General features: G+C 31.7%; 1 protein-coding gene across 11 annotated transcripts in view; it reads left to right on the plus strand.

The window, feature by feature from the left end:
• LOC132952934 (RNA-binding protein Musashi homolog Rbp6) overlaps nt 1–12,206 on the plus strand; it is a 401,189-nt gene that overhangs the window by 259,223 nt on the left and 129,760 nt on the right. For all 11 annotated transcript variants that reach the window (XM_061025455.1, XM_061025453.1, XM_061025459.1 and 8 more), the window contains one exon: nt 2,990–3,031. In XM_061025455.1, coding sequence (XP_060881438.1) covers nt 2,990–3,031 — 42 coding nt within the window. The remainder of the gene's footprint in view (nt 1–2,989; nt 3,032–12,206) is intronic.

Below are 12,206 nucleotides of genomic sequence, written 5' to 3' on the forward strand. Positions count from 1 at the left end.
TTCGAGTACACGGCATAGCCTTTACAACGTGCATAACTAGACATGCACACTTGACAATACTGCCGACTCGACAAGTTTGCTCTCTCTCTATCTCTCTCTCACACACACTCACACTCTCTCTCCCTCACACTCACTCTCTGTCTGTTCGGTTTGAGCTGTGGAACAATTGAGAGAGCGCACGCACACTGTCACGTTTCAGAGTAGAGGGTGTTGCCATAGCCACAGGTCGAGTACTCTCTGTCGTCGCCTTTTTATATATATATATATGACTCCATAAAGTAGGGCGGAACTTGACGTTGTCGCTTTAAAAAAAATTTCCAATGGGTAATGCATAAAAAAAATCTCTGAAATTCCATGGGTATTAGAGGATAGGTAGGTACTGAGAAAAATCCACTTGGCACCCAAAGACACAGCTTTCAAGTGCCCACTCGTGTAGACATCGAGGGAAATTTTCTTTTGTCAGTTATTTCGACGTGGCCCACTTGAACGAGTCATTTCAAATAAGTTCATTACGCCCTCTAACCCGGACGGTTTTTTTTTATTTTTAAGAACTATACCGTAATAACGGCCACCAAAGCCTTTTCTCTTTTCGTGTAAAAATTATTCTTTTAGATATCGCTCATGCATTTATTATCGATTTTTTTAGTGCATATTACCTATGCTTTAATCAAATGTAATATGTTTATTAGTAATAGTATTTAAATACATTCTCAATGTCTCGAACATTAAGTTTAAAATACGTGTTTTCTTTCATTTAATTCGAAAATAACAGGGTCTAAAAAAAATAACTTTATACATCATACTTAATAGGTACTGTTAAAAATCATTCACACTAATATTATAATATTTTAACGACATTATTGTACGATTTCTAAAATTAATAATTATACTATTAATATACGATTAGAATAATAAATTGCAAATAAATACGATCGAACAAGGAAATTAACCGTATGGATTTTTTTTAAATTGAACAATAATTTATAGTTTAACCTTAAATTTAGATGTTTCACAAAATACATAAAATCCATTCTTATCAAATAATCATTCTTTGGCGTTCACTAGGAAAGCAAGGAATAACTAAAACACATTTGTTATTTTATCTTTAAACGTTTTTAACTTGACTATCAAACTTTTAACGACTATAACTCACGAAATGTTTTGGTCAAAATTAGACACATAAAAATATAATATATCGTCCTTATCATAGTTATTACAGCTACTTATAATTCTAAAAGAAACATGGCGATTTAAACGATTAAGTACATTTACAATATTTTTAGTTAAGTATAATAACAATTCTGCTGCACTGTATTTTATGTTGGGTAATTAACTACTCAACAAAATGTAGAGGTGGGGTGTATATAGTATATTTTAAAAATGAAATAAATATATTTATGATATTATAAAATTTTTGTACGTTTCTATATTATAAATTACAATAAAACAAAAATTTTAAATAATAAACAACCAGTGTAATACTATTTATAATCGAAAATTAACAACCCGTCATAATAACAAACATGCTTTTTATTTATTTAAATATTATTTAATTTATATAACTGTGCATAATCTGAACTAAACAAGCAATTATTGATTATATTATGCATATGTATATTTTATAATTGTTCTAGTTTTGCTTGCCTATACATTATAATACTTAACAATAATTATGCTCCATTTTTGGAAAATGTTAAATACTTTATTCCCCACAAAATGAATTAAAACGATTGAAATGTCCGCACGCACTGGTGTTCGAATTGTTTCCGATCGCGAATTGTCCTGATCTTTTGTGCACATTTCGTTTTGGTCGGATACGGATTTCTTCTTTTTTTTTATCGTTTTAATCCCGCGGGCGCGTTTCCGATGCACCACGCCCGGATGTCAGTTATTTACTTCCGGTTGGGTTCAACATAAAGGACGCAATCAAGTCACGGTGAACAACACCCCCAACGCCCAGCCTTGCACAAAATTGTTAAAGGTCTTTCGAGTCATTACAAAAAGAAAAAAAAAAGCGATCGTTTACCGCCGCCACCGTTGATGGAATATGAGAAAGACGGCGACAGTGGCGGCTTCTACCAATGAGATTGCGTCGGATAATCACTGATAGTCTTTCCAAAGACGTCCGTATTAATTCCACATCGGCTTCCGTAATCGGATATATTCTAGAAAGTTGTTATCAGTGATGAACACCGGTGAAAAGTTGCTGTCATTCACAGGAGTCACGTATTTCCCAGCCCCTTTGTGTACGCCAGTTTTCCAATTATTAAACTAGTCTTTTTGTGACGGTTTTAACTATTTATCTCTGCGTTTTTCAAATCCTCTTTTCCTTGTTCGCATATACTAGTCTTGACAGGCGCCTATGGAAACGGCGGTGACTTTCTCATGCTCTCGAGTTGTACAAACCCAATTGATAAAAAGGTTATAACGGGAAATCCGCGGCGGTGGCGTATATTATTTCTTAATTTTATCCCAAAGGCCGGTTCGTAACCGATGTTTGAACTTTAAGTGATCTCTTCCACGTCCTTACGGGATTTTCATTTTCGCTACGTAAATTTATTCTTACGCAATTAGCATTCTGTATTGCACACAACTTAAGTTATTTGCTCGTAATAAATATTTATTGGTTTTGATCGGAACAACGATTTAAAGTACTTAACGATTTTGGTTTTACTCAATAAGATTTCAAATATAAATTTCTTTTAAGATTTTTATTATTATTATCATTATTGACTTTAAATTTTGACATTCATTTTTTTATATTATCGCTTTCTGCTGCTATATACTTAATCTTTCGACTATTAGGTAAGATACAGACGAAACAGCTCTTTTTATTACATGAGTTAGGTACTTAATGTGTTGGTTGTTGAATGGGTATGAGTTACATTACGTATGATTACTGCATACACAACTATAAGATTTTCGTTTTTAACCGCCTGTATTTATACCATTGTTATAATTATTTATTAATGAATTCTTTTTTTTACAGATCGATCCGAAAGTGGCATTTCCGCGACGAGCACATCCGAAGGTAAGTGAACACATTATCATTATTTTCTTTAATTTATTGTCCTTTATTATACTATATTAAAGACAATTTATTTTAAGTTGAACATTTTTACCGATAAAACTAAAATAAGATCATGTAAACGGTAAGACAAAAAACTCTCTATTTATAGTTATGAGTTAATTTTTTTCAACGTATATTTCCATTGTATAAACCAAACATCTCGTGTAACATTGTTAAACGTTATTTCCACTGTGAAGTTTATATTATTATGCCCGCAAGGAGACTATAGTAAAATTCATCTGGTAATAACTGAGTATACGTTCGAACGTATTCGTATATAGATAAAATACTATTCGACGTAATGAAAATAAATATATTATTACATACAAATTGCCATCTATAAAATCTCTATTTTTACATATATATATGTTTTTGGACTCGGTACAGATATTTTTTTCCATCCGATTTTGTTGTCATGGTTACTTATAACAAAAACATACGTTGAGGAGGAAAATATCGAGTAGCGTGCCATGGATTTTTTGATTACCTAGCTTAAGTAATATAAATAATCGTAACGTACCTATAATATGATAATAATAATCATATAATATTATTTTTAGAAGGTAGGTTTATAGAGGTCTGATTTATAAAAATTTTTGGTTTTTATAATCTTATCTATTATTGATTGTACACCGCCGCTGTAGTAGGATGTTTACATTAAATTATAAATTAATACAAAACTTTAAGACATGAACCGACGAGGGTTATAACTTATAATGAATATAATATTATATTATATAGTATAGGTACTGCACTACTGCTAGTGTTTTAACTAACAATTTAACGGTAAAATAGCCGCCGAATAATGATGAAGTATCGTAGCTATATTAATCTAATTAAGTAAATATTTTTAAAATTATAATTATTTGAGTTTGGCGATAATGGTCAGAATCTCCATTACCTATTATACCGTGGCTATAAATAATCATATAGACATATTATTATAGTACCTTATAATATAATATAATAGTGTAGAACATTTCGGTATAATAATGACGTTTAAGCGTCCGTTAAAGTGAAACCAAAATATATTTATTATAAATCTTTTAAAGGTGTAATTTTACCGATTTTCCCGCACAGTATTATTATTTCTTATCGTTTTATAATGCGAATCAATAATATTGGGTAACCCATGGCAATATACGGTTAGAAATTCACCAGAAACGTTACATGAATATAGGTATATATATAGTGAGTATACAAACTCTTTAACATGCCGGCTGTACTTTGGCCATGCATCATAATATTACACACATTCCCTTACATAATGTATAACAAAACGTACGAAAAACCTGTACAAAGAGTTACTTACACTTGACGAGCTAAGAGATATGTAGTTTGGGAAGAAAAAGGATGAATTATTTAACCAACGTGATCTTCCTACTGAAAACGACGTGTATTTTATATATATATATATTATTTTTTATTATTTATATTTTCCTATTTGTCGTCTTTTCGTAGACAAGAAAAACGCAGTGTACATTTTCTAGTTATTTTTTCTAGGTAGGCACCTCGTTCAATTCCAGTGCGTTAAGCATCTACAATCTCCATATTATAGAAAAGGTGTATAGTATACACTGTATACGGAACGATTATATTATGAGGGTTTTATTATCAAAATTACGTTTGCAGTTGAAATAAAATACCATTCCCGAGACCTTATTATATTTCAAATGGTTTTAAATTAAAAATTATTTGTGATTATGATTTGCGATAGTGATTTATTGTAAATTGTAATTCGTATTTGATTGGTACATATTAACTATACAGGTAGGTAAGTACAGATATACCATATACGAGTTAGATCATGTTATTTTGTACTTTTATTCGATGATACATAAGTTTTTCCTTTCTTGCCAACACAATAATATTAATAGTCTAAAAAATTACGGTTGTCCCTACAATATGGTTAATGCACCGATAGTAAAAATATTGTATATTATATAACATACATTTGATAAGCAGGTACTTCGGCGTGGTTGAAAAATAATACTATAATGCTCGTCGTGTTCTAAAGTAAACTGTAATACGCTTTAGTATCTATTTCTACTTACGTAAAAAATCTAATTACTGCAAATGGTGTAATGTATCGTGTAGCAAATAATATTAAAATAAAATGCATTGTCCGTGTCAAGTCCTAACGAATCGTTTATATTGCGAGTGCATAATAACAATATAATAATATCCATGTACCAATATACTTTTAATGGCCTTGCATCCCCCTATAAGCTAACACTACTGCAGTTATCGTTTTATGGCAGAGTGTGGTGTATTCGATAACAATGACATTCGTAATGCAGATAAAAATATAAAGAAAAAAGAGTTTAAGTAAATATATTTTTATATGAATAATTTTTTTTGTTCTTTACAAAGACAATAGAACGAGATTCGAATACCGTTCGTATATGCATTTTGCAAAAGGGTTTTCTGCTCAGGGGAGCAGGCAGACACTCCGGTTCGTCCTGCACATATTGCCAATATTCCGAAATGCTGCCGGGCGTACATACATTATATTGTAGGTGGATTTCTTGGATACCTCGTTTTTATTGAAAAGTTCAAAAGCCGGATGACTTGTTGTTTAATAGAAATAATAATAAAAAAAAAAACCAGAAATTTCGTACACATAAAATGTATGTGTGTGTGTGTGTGTGTGTGTATGTGAGCACCTAAGCTACACAACGATACAAAAGAAAAATAAAACACCAGCGGTTTTCCATTTGTATACGTTCCAAATGTAATTTATCCTCCATTTCACGCAAGAGGTTATTCAAATATGGTATATTTTTTTTTTACGTCTAATATCGGATGTTTTATTCACAATGACCATATTGCTGGGAATTTTTATCGCCGGCGTAGACTGTGCCTTCAGCCAGCACCTCCGTTTAGCGGTTTTATCATATTATATTATATACCTATAGATACCGATGTGTGTGTGTGTACAACACTGTATACATATTATATGTATATATATATTGTTCTAGTCTGCCGTCTTTCAATTTATTTCTCCGGCACAGCAACGAAAGTGGAAATTGCTTGTTAATAAATTAAACCCTTAGTAATTCTTTTTTTTGCGCGCGCCGCCGTGCAGTTCGAATTTCGCTTCTTTTCTTTTATTTTCTTTTATTTATTTATTTTTATTTATTTTTTTTTTTTGGCGGGCCAAGACACGAAAACGGAAATTATTACCGAGCAATATAAATTCCATCGGAACATTACACGACCGTTGCTGATAATAAATCACCGGTCGTTGTCAAGACGAGATACAATTAATATGATATTTTTTCCTCTCTGTTGCCGTCGTCTTCTTCTAAAATTAATACTGGCGAATGATGTTATGACGGGGAAACGAACGAAAATAATCCGACTGCGACACGACCTCACGGGCGCCGCCGCCGTCACCGCCAACTCGTTTCCAACACGCCTCTGGTTCGAGTGAATCATTGTTCAGCCAGCCACTATATACACTGTTTAATTTAATGGGACATTGGAGTTTTGAACTTTAGCCCAATATGACAGCTATTAAGTTTTGTTTTATTGACCTTTGCAAAACCATCCTATAACCTTTATATTGGGGCCAGTCTCGCATTTTGTCCGTATCTCGTATTTAAAATGCAAGTACACGTATTATATTCATTATTCATACGTTTTACATGATACTTCTATAAAACACATAACGCAAAATAATATAATACAACGAACATATTGTATTAATCAATAACCATCATGCAACATAGTAATAAACGTAAAATATATTTACCATGCGTTTAATTTTCCTCGTATAATCCTATAATATGTATGTGAGTATAGTCAATTTCATAATTGTAGGAATGGCCGTTAAAATAGACGAATATTGTGGCTCGAATCTGCCAGTTGAAAATTATTTATTTGTTTAAATTCAAATTAAATCTTAGTCCAAGGTTTTTTTTAAGTATTAAAAATAAACATATTGTACCTTCTGATGTTGGATGAATTGTCACAAATCTGTAATCCACACATCAATCTCGTGTGGTGATTTGCGTTTGCAGGATATTAATCAATAAATATAAGCTTATCTCAGATCTCAGTCTAAAATCTTAACAATTATTTTTAAGGTTATGGATAAAAAAAAACTCGTAACTATAATTTATACTGTGATAACTTATGGACAATTTAATCTCTCTTGCTGAAAATAAACACATTAAACGCATTGTACACGTCATGCGTTTATGAAAATCGAATCATTTTTTTAATTTTACATCGGTGTCCTTATAATAATTATATTATTTCAACAGCCTTTTTCCGTTAACCGATGAATAGTTGAGTTTATAAAAAAATATAAACTTACCAGCAATAGTTCTCTGCTGGGGCTTCATTCCTGTGTAATATAACACTTCCCGTATAGCCTTCAAGCCTGCAACCCTATATAGTGTTGGGAATGTCTGATAGGATTTAAATTTATGATGTAACCTAACCATAATAATTTTAGTTATCACATCACAAGTATTTCAACATAATATTATACCTATGTCATTCTACATAATTTAAAAAAGTAGTTCTGTTTCATGCATTTTTTATTCATTTTAATCATTTTTATTTTTATATTATTTTTTTGGTATAAAACAAACTATTTTATTTTAGTGAAATATGTTCTGAAATAAACTATATTATTTACCTACATTAAGGATTTATTTTTAGAATAGAAGAATACAATTTTAAGTATAAACATTCAAATTATTCAACGAATATAATTCGAAAATGTCATACATTTTTTAATTATATTTTTGTCTTTTATAATATAAACAAGAATGTTTTGAAAATACCTTTGATGTCATTTAAAGTTTTATCATTGGTAAACGACCATTGCTTTGAAATTTCACTCTGTGTCTATTTTGTCGATCTTTGAATAGTAAATCCTTTTCATGTTAGTCTAATTGGAACCATTGAAGTGTGTCGAGAAAAATACCTACAGTGTATTAGGATGGCCAACCTGAATGAAGGTTGTTTTCATTTTAATTAATGTATGTACAAAGTCTATTCACATTAGCCACATCTTAAAAGAAAAAAGTTGATTTAAAATACATTTAAAAAAAACTATATTTTAGTTAAACAATAATATTATGTTTTTAAAATTACATTTTAATTCAATTTGATTTTTGCTTCATTCTGTTAATATTGAAACAAAATAAAATGTGTATTTATCGTTTTAATATTGTACTACCTATTTATTATTCACTACTTTGACGTGTACATGGATAACATTCGCATAGGAGGTATACCTATCAAACTAAAGAATTAATAACTATCACAAATATCATAATAGTTATAAAGCTACTTATCAATAAATTCATTTATGTTTACCGAATATCGTCAAGTACCCACGTACGTACAAGCCAACGACGGTCACTCTCGTCCATCCGTTGCGTCGGCCAGTCAAATCCCAAAAGATTATATCGACAAGGCTGTTGTTGTTAGCCGACACGGTGAGGATAGCGATAACGTACGATCATTAGGGATGTGATGGGGAGGGATGACCAGAAATCTTTTTTCTTTTAGAAAAAACTGTACCAATCGGAAACAGCTGTCACCGACGACGACGACGCGACTATGCAAAATCGACGTGTCCTTTATACCCGGACGAAACACAGCTACGCCTCTTCTCGGTTAACTGTTATCTTTTTTGTCTTGCGGTGCCATAGTGGCGCTTTGCAGGCGTCTACACGTATATATAATAGGTATTATTATTGTTAATATTTGCTTAGTTCCTACTGGGTCACACGCGCGTGTGTTTAGTCCACGTTTTATAATAATTAAAAACTCTCGCGCTTCTGCAGTACAATAATAATAATAATAATAATAATAATAATAATAATAATAATGATAATAGTAATAATAATACATGTTATATATAACACCTACGAGAATTATATACACACACGCGCAGCAGACACCGACGACCCGACTGCGTTTATTATGCACACAATAAATACTGAGCGCGCGTGTATTAAAAATCATACACACGCATTGTGTTATCGTCGGCGTATTGTACGTATTATACGTTTTAGACGAACAACGAGCGACTCGAAGTTTATAAACTTTCGACGTTCCCTGCCCTGCACACACACACACACACACATACATCCATCCACCCACCCACCCACATACACACACCCATCCACCCGCCTACACATACGCTTATATATTATATACACGCGCTGCTGCGACTGATGGGACGACGGGGGTGGCGAAATGGTTTTTTGCGGGGGAGGAGAGGGTGCAGGTCTGCCGACGGTCTGGGGACGGAATAAATTGCTCGTAAGTCATACTGTGTTCCTGTACGAGACATTTCATTATTATATATATTATTATTATACGCGCACAGGCGCGCGGGCGCGACTTTATCGTTGTGTGTGCGCTCACATCGTCGTCATAGTTCTTTGTGCGCTGTGCATGTGTACGTCGCCCGCGACCGAAAACTTTGTTCCGGTTTATCTGATACGCGAGTAGGTATATATACCTCGTAACCCCCCGCCGAGCACGCGTAATAATAATAATAATAATAATAACGATGATGATGATGATTATGATGATGATGATGATGATGATGATGATGATGACGACGACGACGACGACGATGATGATATTATAGATGTATTATAATTTATAATAACTTTGCGTATCGCGTGCGATGTAGACGTAACGTTTTGGGCCCGACATCTCGTATAATAATAATAATATGATGTAGGTACAATGTACTCATGTACACGATGGTACATAACATAGGTGCTATATTTATTTACATATTATATATTATTATTATATTAGTGGGGCCTGCGCGCCGTTAAATTCAATATTATTCTTCTCGGTTCGCGAGTCAAAGCCCGTTTAATCCGAAGGATTGCTATTGCGCATTAATCGCTCGCGTTCGTCTAACGCCATTATACGCACCTGCGCCCCTCAATCCTCGGCGCGTGTTCAGCGCACCCCCAACTGTATACCTATATAATAATAATATAATATTGTGTTACGCGCCTTACACCGTTCTCCTTTGAGAATTCGATACACCACCGTCGGGTGTTGACGTCACGTTTTTTATACATCGTCTATCTGCAGAACCAGCGTCCGGACATTTGCTCAGTCGTTGGTTGTGTATAGTACATAGTAAAAAGCATTGTTCGTTTTCTCGAAAATATATTAATGCCACCGTAACGTAAGCGTATAATAAATGATAATATATTATTATACTTTTCGTCGTTTTTCGTACGATTTCTATAAACAAACATAAATTTGCATATTATCATACACGTGTGTGTACAGTATTTATATGTTCACGAGAAATACATGTTCGTCGAGACCGAATTTGTGTAATATACGACTGCAGTTGTGGAGAATCAAATCGCCCGTGACATATTTTATTTCATATGCGTGTTGTGTAAACCCCCGGAATCTATAATTCTTTGACATCTGAGATTTATTCCGTGTACACTACCACTGTACCACCACCGTCGCCACCACCATTGTCCGCCCAATAATTCACAAAAAGTTACTTTAGTCAATGAAATCCGACTTGCTTATTCGAAGTCATTTACAAACAATGTTAACGACCGATATCGCTAATGACGCTGGCCAAGAAAGTTTCAGTTCAGCGAACACTGTTCTTACTCTTTACTTTTGACTTTGGAGTTTTTGTTCAGATTTACGAGAATTTATAAAATAGCTGCTTATATTTTCTTTACTTTTTTTTTTTTATGTTTTTACCAACTAACTGTAGAGATATATTGCTCAAGTATCAAATAAGTTATAAAAAATATATTACCTATATAGAAACCATTCAAACGTAATTATTTTCTTTAAGTTTAAACAAGTTACACCATAATATTATTATGTCGTTTTAATCACCCTGAAACGAAATGTTTTCTAGAGAGAGGGTGGTTTTCTGATATAACTTCAAGAATAATCAAAAATAAATCCTCACTTTGGCATGTACAGAGTAGACACATTTATTAATTTTTGTCCGAAACAATTTTTATTTCTTATCCGTCTGCAAAAATCGATAATGTTTTTTAACATAAGAGAAATTATTTTTATACATTTCGGTGGCTAAAACTTAAAACCCATTTAATCAAAACGCCTGCAGTGAAAGGTTTTTGTTCGTAACTCCAAGTTTAATGTATAAAATAATATTCATAGAATGTATATTAATTTAAGTCATGTTATGTAATTATTTTGAATATCAGAATCCTTAACAGTTGGTATTACCTAACTATCGCTATGCATTATGAAAAAATAATATTTCAGATTCACATTAAACAGCACTTTGATATTTTATATTCCATGCAAAAGTTTGTTTAAATATTAAATTGTTATAATTGTCACTTATTTAAAGTTTATATAACTTATACTAATATATTATTTTGTATATTATCAAACAAATATTGTGTTGTTCTAATTTCGAATAAATACTATTAACAATAATATTATTTTAAATATGTGATAAAAACGTTTAATTTTAACTATTTTATCACTATTATTATTATTAAACTTAATTTAACTTAACTAAGTATAATAATATTTTCACGGCAAACCATAATGTCTAAATTATGCAAAACAATACAAAACAAAATAATAGGTATTGAATTATGAAATTGCTCTATAACACGTGACCTTAAAATATATTAGAAAATGCATTTATACTACTACTAGGTTGTGTTATACGGTTAAATAAAAAGATTTTTTTTATTTTTCCCATTATAATCTATACTAATTATTAAGGATACATTATTATTTTTATAATTACATAGTTGGATATGATAAAAATTATTTGATTACATTTTGTTCACACGATCTATTTCAACATTACATATTTTTTTTTATATATTTTATAATTTAAGCTACAATTTTTTTTACAATTAAACACTTAAATTTGGTTATATTTAATTTTACAAATATTTTGCGACCAGAGTTGCAGTGTTCTTTAGTCATTGTTTGTTAGGAATTCATTAGTTGTTCTTGTATGACCAATATGAAGTCTGTTTTACTTGTCATTTCATTTTTATTTCTGGATTTTTCATTAAATTATAGAACTTCTGATTTCCCTTATTTCTTGAATTTTTTTTACATTAATTCGGTATTTTATTTGGTGTTTTGTGTTTGGGTAGAT

This window comes from Metopolophium dirhodum, chromosome 9 (assembly GCF_019925205.1).
Source record: "Metopolophium dirhodum isolate CAU chromosome 9, ASM1992520v1, whole genome shotgun sequence".
Taxonomy (NCBI): domain Eukaryota; kingdom Metazoa; phylum Arthropoda; class Insecta; order Hemiptera; family Aphididae; genus Metopolophium; species Metopolophium dirhodum.